At 42.0% G+C, this 10,790-nt stretch overlaps 1 protein-coding gene across 2 annotated transcripts; it reads right to left on the reverse strand.

Annotated features, from left to right (window-relative positions):
* Window positions 1–1,468: 1,468 nt before the first annotated feature.
* Window positions 1,469–10,178, reverse strand: ptger1a (prostaglandin E receptor 1a (subtype EP1)). 2 transcript variants are annotated; one of them, XM_023791756.2, is made up of 3 exons: window positions 10,024–10,178; window positions 6,338–7,242; window positions 1,469–4,172 (listed from the first exon to the last, which is right to left on the reverse strand). In XM_023791756.2, the coding sequence occupies exons 2-3, from the start codon at window positions 7,196–7,198 to the stop codon at window positions 3,915–3,917; spliced, it is 1,119 nt and encodes a 372-aa protein (XP_023647524.1). In that variant the 5' UTR covers window positions 7,199–7,242; window positions 10,024–10,178; the 3' UTR covers window positions 1,469–3,914. The 2 variants fall into 2 exon arrangements, with proteins under 2 accessions (XP_023647524.1, XP_023647523.1); XM_023791755.2 differs by lacking the exon at window positions 10,024–10,178 and adding an exon at window positions 9,120–9,598 and having other exon boundaries at window positions 1,470–4,172.
* Between the last annotated feature and the right edge of the window lie 612 nt (window positions 10,179–10,790).

The following is a 10,790-nucleotide window of genomic DNA, read 5'->3' on the forward strand; positions in this document are numbered from 1 at the left end:
ACTTAGGATAAAAGCCTCTTCTCAGTAAAGTTAATGCATTTCTGCCTGTGCAGAATGATTACTCTTTCATAGAATACTTTATTGATCCCCATGGGGAAATTATGTTTTTGCCTATTCCATCTTGCTCTCCATGAGACACAAAGACAGATGAGAGCAAGCTTGGGGGTCACAGGGCAGGGTCAGCCAGCATATGCAGCGCTCCTGGAGCAACTGGGGGTTTGTACAAAGGCCAAACCATTCAAGCTATAGTGACCTTCCAATATCAGATACTAACCTGCTGAGCCACACATCACCAGCTAGTATAATAAATACTCCCTTTATTACATTGTTCGTTTTGTAATTTATTTTTTATGCATTTTTTTTAATTCATAAGCATTGGTAAGTATTGTGAAAGGTCAGTGTGACGCGACGGCCACAGACCAGCAGGCCTCATTCAGCATTGTCAGTGCAGAAACTGAACTGGGTGGGGCTGGTTTGGCGCTATTTGCCCCAAAAATGCAGTGGAGCTTAAAACTATAAGGTAAGCAGGGTGTTTATTCTTTCTCAGCTTTCTCATTAATGGAAATCTTGGAGGAAAACTGCAAAATGGGAAGGCTGGGAGAGGAGCAATTTCTCCCTGAATTGGCAACTACAGCCCTTCATTGCCACAGCCCTCGTATATGTTACCATCAATCCTCCTGGGGTCGTAGCTGTACCCGCATCTTCCGTTCTTCCTCATCTGCCACAGTTAGTTTATAAGATAATACAGCTCTAGAAAAAAAATAAGAGACCACTCTATATTATTTTTTCAAAAGTCTGCATTTTTAAGTCCTGGTTTAATCCTGGTTCTGCTGGCAGAAGGCTACACTGTGCGGCAGGCTGCTTCCAGGCTCAAAGTTTCTAAGAAAGCAGAACACAAGATCAAGGTGAAGCCGGAGATACTGGCAATGACCAAAAACCTGCCAGGAAGAAGGCAGAAGCAACTTGATAGGGATGACTGTTAGCTTATCTAGTAGTGCCTCATGATTTGGAGGATGACCACAAGTGACCTTCAAAAGGAATGGGAAACATTAAGTGGTGTGAAGTGCACTGTGAGGACGGTGTGTATCGGGCTCCTAGAAGCAGGACTGAAGTCCCATAAAGCAAGGAAGAAGCCCTTCATTAATGAGAAGCAGGGAAGAGCCAGGCTGCAGTTTATAGTATATATACACACACACACACATTTATTTTGCCTCCCACAGATGCACACCCGTAAATTGAGAAATGACTGAAACAAGAAATTGTGCTGTGGTCTCAATCTTTTTCAGAGCTGAATGTAAATGAAATATGATGCTGGTTCTTGTCACACGTTATGGGCAGAAAAAAAAAGAACATAAGAGACCTGACAGTGTCAGTAGAATCTCGAAAATAAAGTCAAAATGATTACTGTACATAGTATGAGAGCTTTTATTTGGAAACGAGTCCACAGGTACAGTTTGCGGATTAAAAGCATTTTTGTATATTGTAAGGCCTTGGCCTAATTTGGAAAAAAATGAGTGGAATTAAAGTTGAATTCGACCTCGACCTGCTATTACCTTTCATTGGGTTCTTCTTCTTACAACTAGCATGGTGTGTTCTTCATTGCAAGAATGTTAGTTCATGTTTATCCTAACAGCATAAGCCTGGCCTTTCAAGAACATACCGAACAGGGGTGGTCCTGCCATGTCTGTTCTGAGGGCTAAACAAGTAAATTAGTTATATACATGTAAAACTCTTCCTGCTCACAGCCAGAATGATATGGAATCAGCCTGACATTGGTGCTGTTGTGCGTGACCTTGGTACTGCTAAATCAGAAAGGATTCCAACAGTCTATTTTAAGAAGATGGGTTGATTGAGGAGGAAAGCAGCAAAGCATTTCCAGAGAGTTCCACAAGTTCCCTCTGGTATGTTGGAATGCCCCCAAAATTGTGTAAATTGGCCTGAATGCTCCTTCAACCACCTGTTGACAATATGCAGCATGTGCGGGTAGCAAATTCTGCTCTGAAATTTAATTTCTGGGAACGTGGGGGCTGTATGCCATGATACTACAATGTGGCTCAAGCCGTTATGTAAATACCTACATCTTTTTCTGCTTATAGATACTTGTGTCTGTGGGCTTATCCAAGTCCATCCATTTTTCTGCAGTAAGCCACAACCTGTGAGACCACTTAGTGTTCCCATGTCACACGTCCTCTGCCTCGCTCTTCCTGTCACTGGTCTGGAGGAAGGTCATCAATACTTTGTGGTCAACCACTTCCAGCTAAAGAATCTGGCACAAGTTCATTTCCTTTCTGTTTATGAAGGTTGTTCATGACCTTATCATGCAAAATAATGCACCAGCGTCTCCCATTTGCACTGCTGATTTTCTTCTTTCCCCCAAGTGTGAAGATGCTCCCTTTAATAGAGATATTTGCAAAATCTTTGCCACAGAGAAACCTGACAAATGAGCCCTGAAAACCATGCCCCGTTCTCATCAATCGCCTTGTCTGAGAGCTCAAATTCCCCCACATTAATGGAGATGTGAAGCGACAGGACAAAATATATGAACATGCAAAATGTGCGTTTTTTTGTCAAAGTCAAGTCAGCTAAGCTTTTATTGCATCATACACCTTAAACCCATGAAAAGTTAACAGTTTGAAAGGTTCATAAGTGCAGTGGTTTTTCATATTTTTTTAAATTTTGAAATTTGGTATATGGTTTAGTGAGCCTAGTATTTTGTATGATTGTGTGCTCCTCTATGAATGACTAAAGGAATACATAAGGTACAAAACGAAATACATTTTAGCGCTGGATGTTAACCTGCGTTAGTCCACGCATAAAATAAGCACCTGAATATGGTGTAGAGGTCCCCAGTAAAACAATGATTGTGATTAGCCGACTGCTGGCACCAATCAGGAATGAGCTGCTAAACTTCGTTTTCAAAACTTTGAAGAATGACTGAAATGAACAAGAACCAAGACCAAACAAATCAAGTCATTTTTTTCATCTGAATTATCCTGTCAGTTGCCTTCCCTCATAGCTTGAGTCTCTGTCCCATCTTTCACCAGGAATGTGTTGACGCTGGCCTATACTTCTTGCTAATTTACAATATTCTCTAAGCTACTGATACATTTTAGGGTGTTATATTCATATCTTGATGGGAAATGTGTTTCGCGCAGGAAAAAAAAATATGAGTTTTTAATTTGCTTTTAAGTTTTACATTCAATAGATTTACATCACATAACTTATGTCCCAAACAACTGGGAGATTCACACTGGCCTGAAACATATATTTACAATATATACTCATTATTTTATACACATAACCTTACCACACATCAAAACATTTGTAAAAGTACTACTTTTACTGGTAGCTTAGCAATTTTGTTTACTATTTCACTGACAAACAGCACAAGCTACAAATTGATGTAAATAATATCCAGCACTTCACAATACAAATGACTCCAAAATACTTTAAACATTCAAAGTGCATCCTATCTTAAATAGTTTATTTAATTCATAGTATCTGAGGCTTTCATTTTGTGGATCCTTTATATATATATTATTTTTTTTGGCTCATCACTAGGTCTCATCTAGTAAAACACACTCATCCATCCCACCTCCTGCTGTCTCAGACCCAGTACGCCTGCTCACATCATCTTTGGGATGTCATGAGAATTACTTCACAAGGTCTGCTCCCCGTTTTCACTCAGGCAGCAGGTGATGAAGCAGCGGATGACATGCGAATCCAGATGTTGAGACAATCCACCATTTTGGCCAGTTCCTGATCAATGTGTTTCTATAGAGAACAGGAACCTTAGTGGATTCAGGTGAAGGACTGTCAGAATGCAGGAGGAACGTAAACAACTGGATGAGTTAACCACACCCACTCCTGCTCAAATCTGTCCCTGATGAACTGGTCCAAGGCCACTTATTCCCTCAGATCCTGCTTACGGCGTTCTTCTCGGAGCTCTGCAAGGAGTTGATCTCCCAGCGCCGAAGGGTGCTGCTCTTAAAGTCCGCCTGGCGCTTGACGATGAGGTATATCTTCCTCAGCACAGCCCGACGAAGGAGGATGTAGACCCAGGGGTCCAGTATCTGGTTCCAGGACGCCAGCCGCACCCCCGTTACCATCAGGGTTTTGTAGGTGTTCAGGTTTTCCCCAAGAGACTGGGTCACTGACATCAGGCCAAAGATCTGGGAAAAGGAAACACTGGCCTAGTCAGTATATCATCATCATCATCATCATCATCACTACTTATAGTAGTGATAAAAACTCTGAAAGTGGATAAAATGATAAAACAATAAGAATGAAAACATTTGGTCAGTAGACAAATAATATCACAAGCAGCAATATTTCTGCCAGTAATGTTGTGCTTATATTTAGCCTTGGTGCTGTTTAGGCAGTAACTACGGTAACTACGACCCTCGGTTAAGGCGTTTCTGTCGTATAAATGTCCCAGTCGAAAGAATTAGCAGTCCGTGTCACCGAGAGAAACATTTTTATTATTCCGGTGCCCAGAAGTTGTGTGAGGAGTTTAACAAAACTACCACTAAGTGCACAGAATCATGGGAAATTTAAGAATCAGACCAGCATGTGACGACGGTCGACTCTGCGGCAACTTTATTCGAAGATCACTATTAAAAATCCATTTGAAATTAAAAATTGAAAAGTCGGTCATATCAGACATCCACGCACAGTCAAGAGCCTGAAAGTGTGAACTCATACCCCTATTACACTGTGAAGATTAAATAATGATTAATTGTAAACAATAATCATAAACGTGTATTCATAGACTGTATTATAATTTAGGCTAGCTTATTACATAGGCCTGTTTTCAACTGGCAACAGCTAGCTCCTCCAATCATGTGGCTGATACTCAATATACACATGATGCAGACAGGGTCGAGACGTTCACTTCCTGTTAAACTAAGCATTAGAATAGCTAAGAAGTGCGGTTTATGCGATTTTTTAACATGGTATGACTTGGTGCCTTAGGTAGTAGTTCAAACATCTCAGAAACAGCCAGCCTCCTGAGATTTTCATGCAGGACCGTGTCTAGAGTTTATAGAGAGTTATATGATTAACAAAAATATCTAGTCCATGGCATTTCTGTGGCCAAAAACACATTGATAATAATGAGGTCAGAGGAAGAAAATGCCCTGACATAAGATTAAGATTGATCTAACAGGCCACAAGTGCGAAAATATCATTCTTTGACCAAATAACTCATCAACCATTGAAAAGTTCTTGAGGCAAAAGTTGTTGTTGCCCAACAATTTGACTGTAAAGTTAAATTGAATTGAATGTGGCTCTTAACAATGCCCTGATTGAACCCAGAACCCAGTTTTTGTTGAATAGGATGCAGAAAACTACTTTAGGTTTTAAAGTCTGATCACTGTTGAAAAGGTTTGTAACTTATTAACTTTAAACTATGTTATTTTCTATTAGAAATCCTGTTAGCCAGAAAACACGTCATATAGTAAAAGCTTCAGTGAATGTTTGGGTTTATTCAGCATAATTAGATTTCACTGTTCACTGTATACTGTATGTCCCCAAGGGCCATGCTTAATGTTTTTGTGCTATTATTTCTAGATAAAACATTGCAAAAATGTTACAATGATGAGTAATCGCATCTGAGTTTCTTGCATGTGTGTCGATATGAGTAATTGCGGTGCTATGACTTTAACAATTAGCATTCCTTAAGCTTTATGCGAACCACAGGGCATCTGCAGTTATTAAATAGCACCAGCGCTGGAAGCCGTTAGCTGTCAAATCACCTTCAGCATGATCCTACTATATTGCACCCAGCAAATCATATACCAGTATTTTTAACGAAACTAGATTAAAAAAAAATAAAAAAAATAAAGCCTTAAAATGAAATCAGGTCAAATCAGACCGTATTGCAAGATAAGCTATTTGAATTTCAGTCAGAACAAACAATGAAATGCTTTCTCTTGGATTACAGTTTTGATTCTAGATTAAGTCAGACTCACTTTGTCCATAAATATATCTTACAAAATATTATGGCCTCACCATTGCCTTCTATCTTTGATGTAACACTATGTTTAAAAATAGTTAAATACAGAAGCTTCTGTACACTTAGAATAGCATGAAGTAAATGAACATCTGGTGCCTTCCAGGATAAGGCCACGGAGTAATTTTTATTGCTAGAAAATCAGTGGACTGGACCAGCCTACTGTATGTCGCCTCAGTTAAAATGTTTTGAATTTAAAACCAAGGAAAACTAATGTAATTTAAAGAATTGAGGCTCGGAAATACAAACAATTCCATTTCTGTTAAATGCAGTTAACATGCAAGAGACATGGGTAAATGCTAGCTGGTTAGAGCATTTACTCACCAGCAGGGGGCTCCAGCAGATGCAGGATGTGACCATGATGCCCACCAGCTGCACCACCATTTCGATGTCGTGGGACTTGGCGGAGCGCCGGTTGCAGGGCTTCCTGCGCAGGCGCGCCATCACCAGCGTGAGGCCGCTGACGGTGTTGCAGATCAGCGCCATGGCCAGGGATGCCAGGCCCAAGCAGGAGAAGAGCAGGGCGAAGGCCACATCGGTGCCCTTGGTGTCCTCCAGGACCCTGATGAAGCACCAGGTGCCCGGGAATTGGTAGGTGTAGGCGCCCAGCTGGAAGCAGGGCAGCAGGGCCACGCAGAGCGCCGACAGCCATATGGCGGTCAGGGAGAACTTAGTCCGTGCGGTGGTGACCAGGGAGGCGTGCAGCAGGGGCCGGGTCACGCCCAGGCACCGTTCGGCCGCCATGGCGCAGCCCAGGAAGAGCGGGCACAGGCCAAAGAACACCATGCTGCCACCCAGGAACTGGCACAGTGCGTCTGTGGATTTGGGCGGAGTGGAGTCACCCCCCGACAGGTAGAGGCGTAGCACCAGGGCACCGGGGATGATGTGTCCGGCGAAGTCGGTGAGCACCAGGCAGCTGGCAAACAACAGGAAGGTGGCCTTGGAGCGGCGCCTCAGCTGGGCGTAGGCCTTGGCCAGGATGATCAGAGCGATGATGTTGGAGAGGACCCCCAGCGTCATGGAGAGCCCGGCCACCACGGGGCTGCCAGGAGGAGGCCCCGCCTTCTCCACCGTCACGTTGTCCTGCTGCACCGCCGGTGCCGCGGCCCCCACCCCCTGGCTGCCGTTGGAAAAGGGGCCGAGGGACACAGGCCCCGATACATTGGAATGCTGTATGGATAACATCACTGAGCCTTGAGGGGTGGGGCCATTTCTGTGCGGAGGGGAGGCTGGGAAGAAGCACGGATGGGCAATCAATACAAAGCCGTGAAGTACCATTAACCACCCCCCCCCCCCCCAAACAATTTAATTGCTTTAAAAAAAAATACCTCAGTGGTTAGTGGTTTAGAGAAATGCAATCAACAGCAATGGGGAAAACGGCAGCGCTGTCACACAGGTGATGTTACAGAAGAATATAATTACACTGCGCTCCACACCCACTGTTGGGAAACGCAGCTAATGGACTCGGCGTATTCGACCCTTTGTTTATTATTCACGTTTTATTTACTGAAGCAAAGCAACTCAGATTTTTGAAAATGTAAGGTCATACCGTCCATTTATCAATCGGGGGCTAAGGCTTAAGTACAGGAACTATATATATATATATATATATATATATATATGTTTTAATATAGTCATCTACAAAGCGCTTAAGAAATGTAAGAGCAATAGGCCTGCGTACTAAAAACAAAACGTACAATTCTTACAATTTTTTCCCTGGAAAAGAAAAATCAATTTTTAGGTCAATTGTACTAAACCTCAGGCAAGACCCAACTGCCCCGCCTGACAATAATGGATCAGTGGCGGGCATTACACATGGTCTGCCCGGTGACACCGAACCCCGGGGCGTCGTTTAGACACACAACACGTACGCCGGTGGTCTATCGACCAATGCTACCTATTGAGACGTGCTACCGAGCCTTTATGCGCATGAGCAGTTCCACCGTTTTGGGATTAGGGTTAGGTTTTAGGGTTTGGGGTTAGGGTTAGGGCTATCGATTAGCGCTACGGTGGCCTAACTCGACAAAGCAGCTCAACTCGTCAGAACACCGGCTGTGAAGGATGAAAACCGGTTTCCCCCATCTAATGATCACTCCGAAGTTTTATAACCACAAGAAATCCGTCTTTTCATTTATTGCTGTTAGTGGTGAAATAGCATTACCTATTTTAGCTCTCTGTAGTAGATTTCAGGTAAATGCAATAGCTAGAGTACTTTATCGTTTGCAGTGGAGCCTGCAGAACTTTTTGATCGGGGTGCCCATCAGGGGCCAGTTATATATATTTGAGGATGGCAGCACCGTAAGTATTCTTTAGTTTCGCTTGGAAAGTAATGTAATGTTTCGTTTTTATTATTTTGATGTGGGGTGGCAAATGAGTGAATTTGTTGGTTTGGCCGTTTATTCTATATGCTAATATGACGATGTATCTACCATTTATGTTATTACACCGATTTTGCATGTTATGATGGCTATAGTATATATATTTTTCTTTATCATATATTATAATATAAAAAGCTAATTTTAGCATTGGATCAACATCCCACATACGTGTAGGCTACTGCTTTCAATGCGCAGGAAGCAGCTTTGTGTATTTTCACTTTATAACGTTTTTATAAAACAGACCTCCAACGAACAGCGCCAATAGAAATATTCTTAGAATTGTGACCAACAGCATTGTCCATCCATCCGTTTCCCAACCCGCTTATCCTCTTGGGTCTATGTCAGTACTTCCAGAACCTACTTCTTTTCTTAGACATAGTCTTTGTTCTTTTCCACTAAACATGCCTCTCAAAATCAACGACGCAGGAGAGAGTTTGATACTGCGGGATCACAACTTAACCATTTAGATACAAAGGTATTTTATGTGGGGGGGGGGGGGTTAATGAATCCAAATTAAATATGGGGGGGTACACGTCCCCTGCGGTCTATACGCCCCAAATGAAAATAAGCATACATTATTTCATTACTAATCTTGATTTAGCAATTAGCAACTTTCATTGCACACGTTTATTACATATTAACTAACACAATCATGTTGGCGTACTAATTCTGTCTCAGAACTGGTCATTAGATATAATTCGATTAACACAAATATTAATAATACTTACCATTTGGTTTTGTAGTCTCTTATAGCAGGGTACACTGTCCATTATCGGACACTACAATCTTTTAAAGAAATGCTCATATTCAAGACGTCGTGTTCGAGTACTTCCAAAATCTCAAGAGATAATCCAAACGCGATAGTAGAACAAGCCAACAGCTACATCCACCTCCATAAACCGGTTAAAAAAATGTAATCGCTTTAAGTGCTGCAGTCTCTGATGAAAGCGTCAGATTAAATTCTCCTCCATGTTTTCAGTAATAAGCACACCAATATACTCCGTACTTTATGAGAGCGAAGACTGCATCCCAGCCTGTGGAGAAAGTACTGAGTAGGTCAGTTACACTTCTCCTTTATACACTTCATAGTTAATACGGCCTGTAGGGGGATATGCTAGTCAAGAGCAGCTCGTATGCATTTGGTTCAACATGAAGTGAGCCAGCAAATGACATAAATAGTAGCTTTTCAGGTGGGTCTTTTCCAGCGTGCATGGGAGCCAGCCAAGAATGTCGCGGTGTAGCAACCCTCAATATTAATAAGGGGAGGGCTGGTCTCCGAGATGCCAATCTGCCGAAGGGAAGCTGAGGTGTGGCGATAAAATCTAAATATTTACGCTCGTTGGATGGATTGAATGCAGCAGAACAGCTACACAGCCCGTGAATTAATTTTAAAAGTTGATTGACTGTGGCAATCCTTAGCTGTATAATATCACTAATAATAAGCAGGTTAAGAGCAGAGTATATTTAACTTGCCAAACATGAAAACACTTTCTGGTATAACTCAACCCAAATTGTTACTGAGTGGGTCCCATCAAGTCGATGTTAACTCTTGCCAACCATATAAACGGCGCACCTTTATAAAGTCTGTCTGGAGCAGACTTTGCCATGACATGCTCAACATAGTACACTTACTGTGTCCTCCTCTTCTTCTTTAACTTTCATTTTACCCAGAAGTATATATATACCCTTCTCCAATGCAGTGAGTCTTCTCATAATATTTCTAAAATAAGACAGCTTCAATATGGGCATTTTAAACCATAGTTCAGGCTTGGTTTCATCAAGTTGTTTGACTTTGTCTATTTTTAAAAGTCTTCAACGGCAAATGTCAGATTCCCTTTCTTTCACATCCACATTTAACTACTCTACCATCCGCTTCCACCAATTCAAATGGTCCTTAAATTACATTAAATAGTATGTCCCTAGACGTATCAGACTGTTTCCCATTAATAGCAATTTGTCGGGAAACCAAATGAAACTAACCTGAATTTGACCAGGGCCAAAGAAATATAGGCTACAACCGTCCAAGTTCAATTACATTGCCCGAATAACGCTGAGTAAGTTAGCTGTCTTTAACATGAACAGTTCCAGATGCTTATGGTTAAGTGCAGGACTCAAAGCCTCTTTAATCGGAAACCCAACAACTAAGACTGTGAAAAACAAAGCTTTGTCAAACTATATTAGGAGCCACTGTAAAGGAGGAAGATTTAAGTAAAAGTACTAGTTTTGGTACTTCGAGCCGGCTCTGATCCCCAGCCAGCGTGTGTTTAGCGCGTCCCAGTCGGACTATCAGACGTTATGAAAAAGCCAAGCCTTTGCATTCCTGCGGTGCACAAATCTCGCATTCCTACCACATTTACTATTTATGTGTATATGATTGCTTGTGCAGACGTCTGTGTGAT

The sequence above is a fragment of the Paramormyrops kingsleyae genome, chromosome 5, assembly GCF_048594095.1.
Source record: "Paramormyrops kingsleyae isolate MSU_618 chromosome 5, PKINGS_0.4, whole genome shotgun sequence".
Classification (NCBI taxonomy): Eukaryota; Metazoa; Chordata; class Actinopteri; order Osteoglossiformes; family Mormyridae; genus Paramormyrops; species Paramormyrops kingsleyae.